The sequence below is a fragment of the Mesocricetus auratus genome, unplaced genomic scaffold (assembly GCF_017639785.1).
Source record: "Mesocricetus auratus isolate SY011 unplaced genomic scaffold, BCM_Maur_2.0 Super-Scaffold_6730, whole genome shotgun sequence".
Taxonomy (NCBI): Eukaryota; Metazoa; Chordata; class Mammalia; order Rodentia; family Cricetidae; genus Mesocricetus; species Mesocricetus auratus.
The window spans coordinates 10,112,874-10,127,173 of NW_024429184.1; the positions used below are offsets into that span (position 1 = coordinate 10,112,874).

The 14,300-nt window shown below is 46.1% G+C and overlaps 1 protein-coding gene across 2 annotated transcripts; it reads left to right on the forward strand.

Moving 5' to 3' along the window:
- Nucleotides 1-752: 752 nt before the first annotated feature.
- Pgap4 (post-GPI attachment to proteins GalNAc transferase 4) lies at nt 753-13,864 on the forward strand. Of its 2 annotated transcripts, none has more exons than XM_013119542.3 (2): nt 753-997; nt 12,050-13,864. In XM_013119542.3, exon 2 carries the CDS (start codon nt 12,125-12,127, stop codon nt 13,334-13,336), a length of 1,212 nt encoding a protein of 403 aa, XP_012974996.1. In that variant the 5' UTR covers nt 753-997; nt 12,050-12,124; the 3' UTR covers nt 13,337-13,864. The 2 variants fall into 2 exon arrangements, with proteins under 2 accessions (XP_012974996.1, XP_005078767.1); XM_005078710.4 differs by lacking the exon at nt 753-997 and adding an exon at nt 1,178-1,451.
- The last annotated feature ends 436 nt before the right edge of the window (nt 13,865-14,300 follow it).

Genomic DNA, 14,300 nt, shown 5'->3' on the forward strand with positions numbered 1-14,300 from the left:
AAAAACAACCCCAGGAACAAGATGATGGTCTTCTCATTATCGCATCAAATAATTTGCTTACGGAATTTCCTCTTTTGGCCCTACAGATTTGTACCCAGTTACGGAAAGTGTAGATATTACTGGATAATTTCTGTTGGTACCTCTTATTAATGCAACTTGCAACCAGAGTATTTAAATGATAATAACCAGACAATACAACTTCACAATGACCAAAATTAAAATTTTGTATTATATGCCCACCTCAAAATATTCATTTAAGTCCTGGCTTAGACAGGCAAGCTGATATGGAATTGGAAGCAATGAAAAAAGGCCACAGAAAATGCATTATAGTGAGAATCCTGGTAAAGCCAGTGTGCAAAGCTAATGTTGCTTTCTCTTAGACACGCACATTATTATTTTTTTCCTTCCTTGAGTCATTGCCTACGTTTCCCTGTGTTGCACTTCAGGGATTATTCTACCCCAGCGTACATATTTTTCTCCCATCTCCAGTTATGTCTCCCAGGGGCTTTGGCATTTAAGCAGAAAGCTTTGGAAGATTGAAGCCCATTCAGAAGCAAGAGAACCAGCCTTCTACACAAACGCTTCCGCAAAAAGGCGAGATGTTTCTTCGGAATACATTTTCCCCGTGTGCCCACCTGATGGAATAAAAAAACGTTGGCTTCCCAAATGGGTCAGCCATCCTGTTCTGGCGACTGGGGGGGGGGGCGACCCTGCTTTTCCCTGGTTGCCCATCAGTTGGCGCCTTTTTGCCTTCCCCCTCCAACCCCCACCCCCGATGCAGCTTTGGGGGCTGCAGTCGCTCCGCAGCTCTCAGGTCACATGGCCTGGCAGAACGAGGGGAGCCCTGCGCGGGAGCGGCTAAAGGCGGAGGCAGGCGAGGCTTCTGCTGCTCCGGCCCGGCGGGATTCTGCCAAGGCACCTCCACTGAAATCGGCCAGCCCGGGCCACGGCGGCGGCGGCCTTGGCCAGTCAGAACGCTGCTGACGGCCTCCACCGGGTAGGTTTTCCGTCCGGCGGGCGTCGCGGGGACGCAATGTAGGAGCGGCAGCGACAGGCGCTGGGAGCGGTGCCCGGGAGGGAGGCCTGCGTCCCCGCTGTGCGCCCGCCCGCCCGCCCGCCCGCCCGCCCGGCAGGCTGGCTCGGCCGCGGCCCCGCCCTCGGTGCGTCTGCGGCACAGGGCGGGTGCGGCTGGCTGTCCCGCGGTGGCCCGCCCGGCCGGGCTGTCACCGGGCCGAGGGATGCAGCCCCCCTAGCCCCGCAGTGCCGGGCGGCGCGGACAGCCCGAGCGCGGCCGCCTAATGGCTGCCCCGGAGCGGGGGGCCCCTCCGCGCGTCCTCGGTGGGGCGCGTCCTCCTGCGAAGGTGACCCGACGGAGGCGCCCCTCCCCGCCCCCGGAAACGCCAGCGATTTGGAACGCCACTCGATGGGATTCGGGCAGTCTGGGCCTGCAGGTGGGGAAACTGAGGCCGGAGGGCAGCGGGGACTCCCCCAAGGTCGGCGGCCAGCCCGCTGGATGCCAGGCTTCGGGTCCTCTCTCCATATCCCCATCCCCTTCCCCCCAGGAGCTGGCTAGGATGGATGGGTGTGTCTCGCGGGGGCTCTCGTGCCCAGGCGGCTCCCGTGCCGCACTGCGCTCTCCCGCGGAGACGTCGTGGGGCCTGAACCACCCCAGGTCGCTGTGACCTGGCCTCTCCCGCTCGGCCCCTGCTGCCTCCCTTTGGGACCACAGAGTCCCCTCAATGATCTCATTATGCGGACTCTCAGCAAATCAGCAGGTGCGTGTGCCTGAGAGTGCACGCGTGTTTCCCCAAGAGAAAGAAACCACGTAAAGGAGGGGCGGATTTCCAGAGGGTCCTTATGCCCCACATAGGTTATGAGGTCTCAGAAGAGCAAGCAAGGTGTGTCCAGCTCTTAACGTGAGAATCAAAAAAATAATAATAATAAATCAAAATAAAATAAAACTGCATCTTCTAGATTGATGAGATTCTGATTATTTAAAATATTTTTTACGTTTGAAGTCATATTAATAATGTAGAATAATGGTATGTAGTTTTAATTTGCTTTACCCATAGGAATCAATATTTAATTTCCAGTTATTAGTCTTTTGCATTTATGTGGATGCTATATTAATTCTCTTCCCCATATTTTAATTGAAGTAAATTTATTGTAGTTTTCCTAGTTATAATCTGAAACACTCTTTAAAATACTTCAATTAATTTTTTAAAAATCGTGATGGTGGTTACCTGACTGAATTTGTCAAAACTTTGAAATATACAATTAAATGGTCCATTTTGTTGTTGTAAAGTGCGCCTCAATAAAGTTGTGTTTTAGACAGGCTGGGGGCATTCAGGGTGCTATGATTGTAGACTAAAGTTGTTTTTTAAAAGCCAGGATGCTGGATCATGAGAAAAAATACACTTAAATAGTAACACATGTTATAAAGTCTCAGTAATTAAAATAGCAGAGCCATGGCACCGAAATACATAAAAATGCTAACAGCTGGGCATGGTGGCACAGGCTTGCAATCCCAGTACCAGGGAGGTTGAGGATTTCAAGTTTCACGCCAGTCTGGGATTCATAGCAAGACCCTGTTTCAACATAATATGTAAGAATTAATATAATAATGATAAAAATCCACAAACATACAAATATAAGATAATCTAGTGTGCCATAAATATAACGATTTAAGTTAGGGATTAAAAGAGGATCTAGGTTTCTTTGCTGCCCTGCTCATTAAATCGTTAATAAATATGTAATGTGAACGTCCCCAGAGGTAACCAGTGGTACCATTCACACACACACCAGGTATTACTTTATGTTTTTATGTTGTTATCAACCATTTCTTAAAAGGGTTTTGCTTTGTTTTGCCATTTCTGATGGTTTTTCATCTGATTTTTCTAATCCTCTGATTTTCTAGGGCCCAGAAGCAGTAGTAGATGTTAAGTTAGAGCAGGGATCCTGGATTTACTTTTTACTTCCCCATTCCAGAATCTTTATTTACTGTGCCTTAGCTTGTCCAGCTACAAAGTGGATTTAATAACTAGCATAGGATTTTCATGCAGATCCACTCAATGTTTAAAAGAGTGCCTGGCACATAAGGGCGGAGCTAAGTTTAGAAATAAGTTGTTCTCTGCCCTATGTGTGACTGGACTCTATGCTACTCCCAATTTCATAGCTGAGGAATTATGGGTCATGTAGGCCAAAAGATTTAATGGGACCTTATATGTGCTCAACGGTCACTAAATTTCTTCTCTGCATAGAGTAATACTATGCTGGCTCTGTGAGGCACAGTGAAGATGAATTACACTGAATCCGGTAAGAAGGGACTCGAAGGCATGTGGAGTGAAGGGTTCTGAGTATAGCCACGAAAGGCACCAGGCATCGTGGACAGTATGTGGACTATGAGTTTCCTGCTTACACTGCTAGAATTTATTTTTTCATCAACATGGGATCAGTTGTACTGCTATTTGAAAGCTGCTTCTTTGATCTAAAGAAACTAATTAAAGGGTCTAGCACGCCCTGGAATATGCAGTGAGAATTGAACAAATATCTATAAATAGATACTCTACTCTGTATCTCAGGGTCCACATTTGCAGGTTCAACTCACTGTCAATCAAAAATATTTCACAAAACTGAACGTGTGTATTAATTCTTATTGCCATTATTCCCGAAACACTATAGCACAGCTACTGTTTTCAAAGCATTTGCCTTCCGATGGGTATTAGAGATAATTTAATGTGTTTAAGAAGTGCATAGCTTGCATGTAAAGACTGACATTTTATATAAAGAATCCGAGCAGCTTCAGATTTTGGTATAGGTGTCCCGAGGGGTAGGGACTCCTAGACTCAATATGCCTCGGATACCAAGGTAGAAAGTGAAAAGTAAATGCTCTGGGTTAGATTCATACAAAGGGTCTTCATGCATGTAAGGAAAGAGCACTTAGATCTGGTTAGGAAAATCAGGTTGGCTTTTGGGAGAGCTGTGTTCCTCTTGATCTGACTTTCCATGCTTAAGTTGGTGTGTATAAAAAGGGTGCTGGAGGAGAGATTATTAGAGCTGGATTCTGTAGGATCTTGGCAAAGCGTTTGGACTTTCTTCTGCAGACACAGGGGAATTATTATTGACCAGTTTTGTAGAAAAGAGTGCTGACCTGACCCAGACTTCAGAGGATGGGATGGTAATAGAAACTGTTACCATGGCTTGCAGCATCCCACCCCGTGCTGACAAAGGACTTGCACAGGCAGACTCTTTTCATACAAGCAATGTCTCCATAGTGGGATATTTAAATAGTTTTTTAAGTTAGCATGCATAGCACAGGTTTAGTTGTGGGATTTTCATAATACATTGTTCTTACTGGTCCCCTAGGCTCCATCACCTGCCTTGCTGCTGCCCTCTGGCTGCTCTCTTTCCTCTTCCCAGTACCCCTCTCTTTTCATGTGACTACATTCCATTACCATCTTTCCCCCCTTCCTCTAAGGATCTCTACTCCTTCTGAGGTCCTTTTTCTAGTTTTATGACTTATCCCCTGTACACACACACACACACACACACACACACACACACACACACACACACAAATACTAAAGTATAGGATCTACGGACAAGAGAAAACATGGCATTTGTCTTCCTGAGTCTGGCTTTGCTTAATGTAATGATATCCTGTTCAGCCTATTTTCCTGCCAAATGTCATTATTTTACTTTTTTATGGCTGAATAAAGTTCTATTGGGTTATATATACCACATAACATATACCACATTAGATGTAGTTGCTTCCATTTCCTTCCTGTGAATACTGACACATTGAGTGTACATATACAAGTATCTCTGTGGCATGTTGATTCACAGTCATTTGGTTTGTACTTAGTGATACATCCAAGTCATATGGTAGTGTTCTCTCTCTCTCTCTCTCTCTCTCTCTCTGTCTCTCTCTCTCTCTCTCTCTCTCCCTCTGTTTCTCTCCTCTCTCTCTCCCACCCTCCCTCCCTCCCCCTCCCTCCCCCTCCTTTCCTTCCCTCCCTCTGTGTGTGTGTGTGTGTGTGTGTGTGTGTGTGTGTGTGTTTTAAGAAACCTCCATACTGATTTCCATAATGGCTGCATCAGTTCACACTCCTACCTGCAGTAAATAGTGATTCTGCTTTCTCCGTGTCCTTGCTGGCATTGCGGACACTTTTTCTTAGTGTTGGCCACTCTGATAGAAGTGTAATAGAATCTCTAAGTAGATTTCTCAGGATTTATTGATTATCATTTTATGTGTATGACTGTTTTGCCTATATGTGTGCACCATGTGCATGCCTGATGCCTGAAGAAGCCAGCAGGGGTGTCACTGATTCTGGAGTTATGGATGGTTTTAACAAGCTGCTATATGGATGCTGGGAAATAAAGCTGTGTCCTCTTAAAAACAGCAAGTGCTTTTAACCCCAGAGCCATCTCCACAGCTCTTGAAGTAGTTTTAATTTGCATTTTCCCAATGACTAGGAATATTAAGTGGTTTTCATATTTATTTTGATCATTTGCATTTCATTTTTTGAGAACTGTCTGTTGAATTCATTAACACATTGATACTTTAAAATTTTATTTTTGAGACTATAATGTATTTACAACATTTTCCCTTCCCTTTCCTTCCTCAGAACCTTCCCATATGCTTTCTTGCTGTCTTTCAAATTCATAGCCTCCTTTTTATTAGTTGCTGTTACGTGCAGATATATGTCTCTATGTTCCTAATTACAGCCTTCTCAATCTATATAACGTTATTTATATCTGTGTTTTCAGGGCTGATAATTGGTACTGATATCCTGTATCAATATCCATTTGTTACTGGATAATCAATTGCTGTGTTCTTCCCTGGGGAAGACTGCTTCTCCTGCCATTAGCTTTCCTTAGTTGCCTGTAGTTGTTTCTATAAGGTTGAGGCCTTAAGGACTCGCCCTTGTCTGTTGTCATTGTCCTGGTCCAACTCATGGTTAGGCAGTCGTGTTGATGAGACTTTATATGACTGTGACTTCTGATGCTACTGAGAAACAGAGTCTCACAGCAGAGTTCCCTATCATCCGGCTCTTAACATTTTTGCTGCCCACTCTCCCACAGTGTCCCCCGAGCATTAGGTGTGAGAGTTGTTTTGTAGATGTGTCCATTGAGTCTGAGCATGACAACTTTGCCTTTCCATGGTTTGTGGCTTTGTATACTGGTCTCCCTCTGTTATAAAGAGAAGTTCTCTTGGTGAGGGGTGAAGACTACACCTTTCTGTGGGTATAAAGGCAAATACTTAGCATGTGGTTAGGGATTGTGTTGACTTAGTAAGGTGATACTTGTAGGATCTTACCCTGTGTCCATGACTTCTCCAGTTATTTTACCCTACTTCTATAATTTATCCTCCTCCCCTCCCTAAATAGAACCCCCTTTTTTCTCATTTACCCAGCTAGACCAGTTGAATCTGCCATTACCCTCTCCTCCAACTCCCTAGTCCCTTTTTACTTTCTTGGTTTCTGCAGAAACCAATATGCACTCACATCTGAAGATTTGGAGCTAGGAGCCTCCAGTGAGAGAGAAAATCATGTTTGTCTTTCTGGGTCTGGGTTACCTCACTCAATATGATCTTTTCTAGTTCCATCCATTTACTTGCAAAGTTCATGATTTCATTTTTGTTTACAGCTGAATAATATTCCATAGTGTGTACTACATTTTCATTATCTGCTGATGAAGAACATTTAGGTTTTCTTATTTGTTGGTTTTTGTCTTTCTCTTTCCTAGCTGTTGTGAATAGAGCAGCAGTGAACGTGATGTATAGTCCTTTGGGCACATAACTGGGCTGTATGGTAGACTTCCTTGTCGCTTTCTGAGTGTCCTCCACACAGATTCTCACAGTACCTGCTCCAGTTTGCAGCTCCAACAGCAGTGAATGAGGGTTCCTTTTTCCACACTTCCCCCTCCAGCGTTCCTTGTTGGCTGTTTTGTTGCTCTGTATTCTGATTGGCGTAAGATGAAATCTAAGAGTTGTTTTGATTTGCAGTTTCCTAATTGCTGTGGATGACGAACAAATTTTTTGAGATATTTCCTAGCCAATTTTTTTCTTCTCTTGAGAGCTCTCTGTTCATTTCCCAGGCCCTGAAACTGGAAAGAGCCTGGAAGGAAGAGAGTACTTACTTCCTGACACAAGTGTGCTGTTCTGTCTCTCAAATCCCTGTGCCTCCTTCCGTTTAGTTTTTACAAGATTCACTGAAAGACAGTTTTTACTACCGCTCTATGTACTTATTCCTAATTCATGCTTCTTTCTCTGTGTTTTTATCCCTTTATTGCTTTCTGAGTCCTATGCCTTCTATGTGACAGTAGGTGGAAGCCAGGTTAGGGAACGGCTGCACCTTAACATGGAGTACTTGCAAGACATAAATAAGCAATTACTTTCCTCCATGGAACTGAAGCAGGCATTACCAAACTGACTCAGAAAAACCTGTCAGACTACAATGTTAATGGTGTGTGGGTCTTGGCAGGTAATCTTATAGGTAACTATGGACTTCTGGGGAAAAAAGTGCCAGAGTAATCATCTAGACACAACCTTCCTTTCATCTGCTTCTAGTTATGTAAACACAGTTCCCCTCTGCCTGCATTCATAGATTGGGAGACAAACTGTGAATGAAAAACGTCCTATGTATTGTGATGCAGTTCCTCCAGGTCATTTATGTTAAACTACATCTAGAGAGTGCAATAAGTAATGGGTGTCGGCGGATGCCATACCCACCATACCCCCAAAACAACCAGAACATGCTCTTGAATGTCCAGGTAACTCATGGATTTTTGCCAAGCGACTCACGTAATCATCCAATGAGGGGTGTGGTCCCACAGGGAGTGTGCTACTTTGCAATGTTCAAATGTTCAACAATATTTTCTTCTTCTCTTCGAGGGCATGATCTGTCTCTCCCTGATGATTGACTTGAGGCTTTTCATACCCTCTTTGTGCTTCGGGCTTTTAGTAGCCTCTTTCTGTTTCTGTGCATGTTCTGTTGAATTGGGAGAGAGATTATATAACTTGGCCCTGTGCATGGTGCAGTAGGTCTGAGAGCTAGTTTGTGGCTTTCTCTTTTCTACTCTGTTACCAAGCCAACAAGGTCAGCGAAAAAGGGGCAGTTTTACCTGTCCATTCTAGAATGTGCACAAGGGACTGAGCTTGTGGGCAACTGACAAGAGCAGAAACTAAATCTTAGTGCTCAGAAAGAAAAAAGCAGGGCAGTCTCTCTCTCCCTCTTTCCTGCTCCTCCTCCCCCTCCTCTCTCTCCTCCCCTTCCCCCTCTCTGTGTCTGTCTTTTTCTCATCCCCCCTCTCTTATCTCATATTAAAAAACATTCAAATTAATTTCAGAGTACCCTAGAATTAGAATCTACACATATAAAGCTTAAAAGCCATATCGTAGACATGGGCTTGTCATGTGGCTTTTGTTTCTTCTGTGGCATATTCAATAAAATAACAAATACTCAAATAATTTAATATATAAATATTTAAATAGGCCGGGCGGTGGTGGGGCATGCCTTTAATCCCAGCACTAGGGAGGCAGAGCAGGTAGATCTCTTGTGAGTTCCAGGCCAGTCTAGTCTGCAAAGAGAGTTCCAGGACAGCCTCCAAAGCTACAGAAAAACCCTATCTCGAACCCCCCCAAATATATATTCACTACTTCTTACCTGTAGGCATAAATACCTGAAACGTTTGTCACCCATATATGAAAAAAGAGCATCCAAACACCTTGGTTCTTTCAAACCACTGAACTTTGGGGATTATTTCGAATGCCTTCTCTGACTCGGGTTCACCATGGTTGTGGGGCAAGGCTTATGCCTTGTGAGGGTTTGGGACTTTCTCAGGAGCAGCTAGATCCATTCTTTTCTCCTGACAGTCTAGAAATCAGCCTGAGGCTCTTTGTCTCTGATTGTCAGCTCTCCACTTCCCCTGCTGTGCAGAAGAGTGAGCTTCCTCCCCACATTGCTGCGGTCAGTGGATGGGATGAGTGGGTTTGTGGCACATCAGCAAGGATGCAAAGCTGACTTGGCCATAGCTTCTACCTGACCCAACAGCACAGCCCTAGTATTCCTTTCTTCTTCACCTTGATCCATAAGGAGAAGCGCATTTGCTGCCTGCTTCTAACCTACCTCCTGTACCTGAATCCAGCAGGGCCACCACTGCCAACAGGCCTGTGTGCAAGAGTGCTAGGCTATTATCATAAATCATAAAGGTTTGTGGCTGTTTGTCACCCCAGTGGAACTGATCACTTCAAGCAGAGATCCTAGGCACTGCCAATTGCGTCCTCCTTCCCTGATCAGCTATGGAACTGCAGCTTACTAGCAATATATTTTAAGTAACAGGCTGTGAGATGCTTGCGGCTTTATCGCCTAGAGTGGAGCAAGCTCTTGGGATTAAAGTCCTCTTTTTGTTGACATGGGGCACTCCCATTTCTGTCCTATCTGCCATAAAATTGTAAGTCACAGCACATTTATTGTGCAACCGGCATTTTCTGAGATGATTGCCTTATCTTGTTGAATTTGCATGTAATCCCTTCCTCTAAATGGTCTAGCTCCCTTAAGTAATAACCAAGGTAGGGAGAACAGTGGGAACACAAAGCCACCCAAAAGGCCCTATTCCCAGAGCTACTACACTAGAGGCATGGGATCACCCCAGTTCCAATATTTGGTGTCCAGTAGCAGTGATGAGGAACTGATATGACCAGGTGATGTACATGTCTATGATGTACTAACTCTGTGGACTTAAGCAGATCAGAGAGAGAAAGAACCAGTCTGCAGTACACTGATGCTCACAAATCAGCAAACCTAGGGTCCTGTGCTACCAAAACCTCCGTGTTTCTTTCTCTCTGGCTGTTCTCCAGATCTCTTGACAGTACTAGAATAGTTTGACTCATACACGGGTTCCCAGGACCATTGTCTTTTGTTGCAGACTTGTCTCTACTTCCTTGAAATGTATCACAACACTGTAGAGAGATGTTTGGTGTTCTACATGACTCTAGAAGGCAGGTGAAAATAGCTACTCTAAAGAACAAGCCCCCAAATCATTACTGGATGACACAGTGCTCTACATGTAGCTCACAACACTAATCAGTTAGGTGTTGGGGGTGGGGGAGAGGTGAGCTGTTGGGGCAGACCCTCTTGTAGATCCATAGAGACTCTCCATGCAGCTCACATCTTACTGGCAAGCCCTAGTCATATGACCCCACCCCGAAGAAGGCATGCTAGGAAATGAAGTTGAGTGTTACTGCTGAAAGTAAAATCCAGGAATGTATGGGAGAGCTGACAGACAACACAACTGCAGCCTCATGGGACACAGAGAACCCTCCGTCATTCACTAGCTGGACCATTTTCTTCTCAGTGGCTGCAAACTGTCCTGCTTCTGAAGCAAGAGCATCCTTTTGATGTGATAGCTGTCACTCAGTCTTGCATTAATTAAGCCTATGGCTTTTGTACTAGCTTCATTGTTTTTTAATTTTGCTGTTTGGTGTGGATCTTTTCTATCAGAACATTAGAATCCCTTGCTTCTCAAACATTACTCGAACATGAGCATCAATTGTATTTTTTTCAGTGTGTGTGTGCATATGTATGCAGTTTGTGCAGATGCATGTGGACGTGTTGTATGTTCATGTGAAGGCTAAGAGCATTTCTCAGGTGTGTTCACGTGTTCATATATATGAATGTGCCATGGCGAGTTGCACAAGTCAGAAGACAAACCTTCAATATCAGTCCTTCCCTTCTACCTTGTCTGACATGGTCTCACAAACTTGCTGGCCCCAAGGAATTTTGTTTGTGCCTCCCCCCTCCCTATAGGAATACTGCCGTTATAGGCATATGCTTGCCACCTCAGCTAGCGTTTGTGTGGGATCTGGGGATTTGAACTCATGTCCTTATGCTTACACAGCAGGCACTTTTCCCACTAAGCCGTCTTTCTAGCCTCTGACTTTGTTTTTAATCTAAGATCTGGCAGGGGGTTTGATTAGCAAGCTAATCTGGCTAGCCAGTGAGCACAGGGATCTGCTGGGTCTCTCCCCCCACCCCCCCAGGAGGTAGGATTGAAAGGAAGTCCTTCCATATGCAGCTTTGGGGAGGGGCTGGTTTTAGGGTTCAAACTCAGATCCCCTGTATGCATGGCCAGTGCTTCACTGACTTAGCCATCTCTCCAGCTCCATGAGGCATATTTCAATGACATTTTCATTTTGTTTACCTTTTCTCTCTAACATGTTTAATATCCACAGTAAACCCACGAGACAGTGATTATTTTTATTTGAGAGGAGAGGAATCCAGAATATGGAGAGAGTGAGGTGATTTCCCACCAACTGAATAGCAGATCTGGGGTTCACACCTCGCACCTGTGCTTGGAGCTATTGTGTCCCAAGATATTCTTTGCTGGATCAAGCTGTCCCTTCCTCTGTCTACCCTACCCGCCTCACCAAATAGCCCCATTGTAGATACTTGGGTGAGATATTTCCCTCCCATCCAAAGTCTACAGCTTGCTTATATAAGGAAGGTGCCTTCTCCCAAATATAGACCTATACAAATAAATTAGGGGGACAATCAGAATTAAATGATTAGATTAAATGAGATTAGAGAAATCAAAGATGGCATTAAATAACAAGGACCACCAAGTATTCCCTTTTTGTTGGGATATACAGAAAAGGTTTTCGGAAATTACCCAGTCAAGTATTATGCATTGATGGTGCAAACTCCCCTGACTGTGTCAAGCTTTGTTTCTTATGTGCCTATGTTAACTCCCATGCTTTGCAGCTAGTGAATGGAAATAATTCTACCAGCTGTCAGTGATTTTATGATGCATTGTGATGCAAACATCACATTTTTAGGTCTGGAGAGTTGGTTGAATGCACAGGGTGTGTCTGATCAAGGCCCACTGATAAGTGCAACCCAAGAAAAACCATCACTGCAGAAAATCCCTCCGAGTCTCCAGCAGCTACACAACCTTGAACAAGAATTTCTGACCTGATGTGTGCTGGGCTGCATTGTCGGGATTTTTATTTTTTTAAAGTTTGTTTTCTGATTCTGCTTTCTCTCTTTAGGTTTGACTTAATGATTCTGGCCTGAGATCCAGAATGGTTTGTTCTTGGGACCAAACATGAGCAAAAGTTGACCTCATGACCATGTCAACCTCTCCAGCTGCCATGCTTCTCCGGAGGCTTCGGCGACTCTCCTGGAACAGCACTGCTGTCCAGCTCTTTATTCTAACTGTGGTGACATTCGGCTTACTGGCGCCCCTGGCCTGCCACAGGCTCCTGCACTCATACTTTTATCTGCGCAACTGGCATCTTAACCAGATGAGCCAAGAGTTCCTGCAGCAAAGCCTGAAGGAGGGGGAGGCTGCCCTTCACTACTTTGAAGAGCTGCCCTCTGCCAATGGCTCGGTGCCCATCGTGTGGCAGGCCACGCCCCGCCCCTGGCTGGTGATCACCATCATCACTGTGGATAGGCAGCCCGGCTTCCACTACGTCCTACAGGTAGTGTCCCAGTTCCATCGGCTTCTGCAGCAGTGCGGCCCCCAGTGTGAGGGCCACCAGCTCTTCCTGTGCAACGTGGAGCGGAGCGTGAGCCACATTGACGCTAAGCTGCTCTCTAAGTACGTCCCCGTGGCCAACCGCTACGAGGGCACCGAAGACGATTATGGCGATGACCCTTCCACCAACTCGTTTGAGAAGGAGAAGCAAGACTACGTCTACTGCCTGGAGTCATCGCTGCAGACCTACAACCCAGACTATGTCCTGATGGTAGAGGATGACGCCATCCCAGAAGAGCAGATCTTCCCAGTCCTGGAGCACCTCCTGCGGGCTCGCTTCTCCGAGCCGCACCTCCAAGATGCCCTGTATCTGAAGCTCTATCACCCAGAGAGGCTACAGCACTACATCAACCCGGAGCCTATGCGGATCCTAGAGTGGGTTGGCGTGGGCATGCTGCTGGGGCCCGTGCTAACCTGGATATACATGAAGTTTGCCTGCCGCCCAGGCTTCAGCTGGCCTGTCATGCTTTTCTTCTGTCTGTACAGCATGGGGCTGGTGGAGCTGGTGGGCCGCCACTATTTCCTGGAACTGCGGCGCCTGAGTCCCTCCTTGTACAGCGTGGTTCCTGCCTCCCAGTGCTGCACCCCAGCCATGCTTTTCCCTGCCCCTGCAGCCCGCAGGACCCTCACCTACCTGTCCCAGGTGTACTGCCACAAGGGCTTTGGCAAGGACATGGCGCTGTACTCCCTGTTGAGAGCCAAGGGGGAGCGGGCCTACGTGGTGGAGCCCAACCTTGTGAAACACATTGGGCTCTTCTCCAGCCTCCGGTACAATTTCCATCCCAGTTTACTCTAGGAGTGTTAAGAAATGCCCTTCTGCGGTTGGCTATTTCCTGGAGACACACACTGAACTCTTTCTTTAGACGTGGTCGCTTGCAGGTATTCCATTGTTTAAGGTCTCTAGGTGTAATCGCGCTGGGACCGCAGAAGAATGCACCCAAGACTGGGAATCGTCCGGCAGGAGCCCAACCTGCCACAGGTCCGGATCTCCGTCCACACAGCCACGCTGCTGCCTCACGCGGTCTGTGGTGACGATGGATGTCAGTGACCGTTACTTTCTCCCGTTGTCTAGGAGCTCGGCCTTGCGACAGAGCTCGTGACTGCCAAAAAAAGTCGTGTGCACGGTGGTGTTAAGACTTGTGTTCGGATTTTAAGGGTAGAGTACGGTGAGCTGTCAAATGCTTTTGGGTGGGTCCCTTTCTCACAGAGATGAGAGTGGACGCGTGCTTAGAGCGCATGCCTGAATACGCAGGGCCGTGTAGAAATACATATTCTATTGGTTTTCCTCAACCCGATGTAATAAACGTGCAAAAGTTGTGCTGTGCCACTTGTCTCCAAGGCAGTGATATGGGTCTTCTGGGACACAATGACTTCTTCCCCGGTCACCTGTAGTGTGCTGGTGGTGAGAGCTTTAAGCCACAGCGAAGACTGGAAGCGCTTTCCGAAGTACCCAAACCCAGTCACTTCAGTTCAGCACTGAGATAATGTTGAGCGTTTCTGTCATAGTCTGATTTCCTGGCAGGGGGACATGGCAGAAGAGTGACCTCTATACTAGAAGCCTAGCCTTCTGCCTACCTCTGCAGCCACAAGGTCCACTCCCATTTCGTGTTTCTACGGGTAGCATTATAGCACAAAAGACCAAGATGAGCTGTGAAGTCTGAAGACCCACAGCTTGTGTGTTCATGGAACAGAGAATGCAGGCGCATGCATGCATGCTTGTGAGTGTGTATGTGTGCACAGGTGCATGCACACACATATGA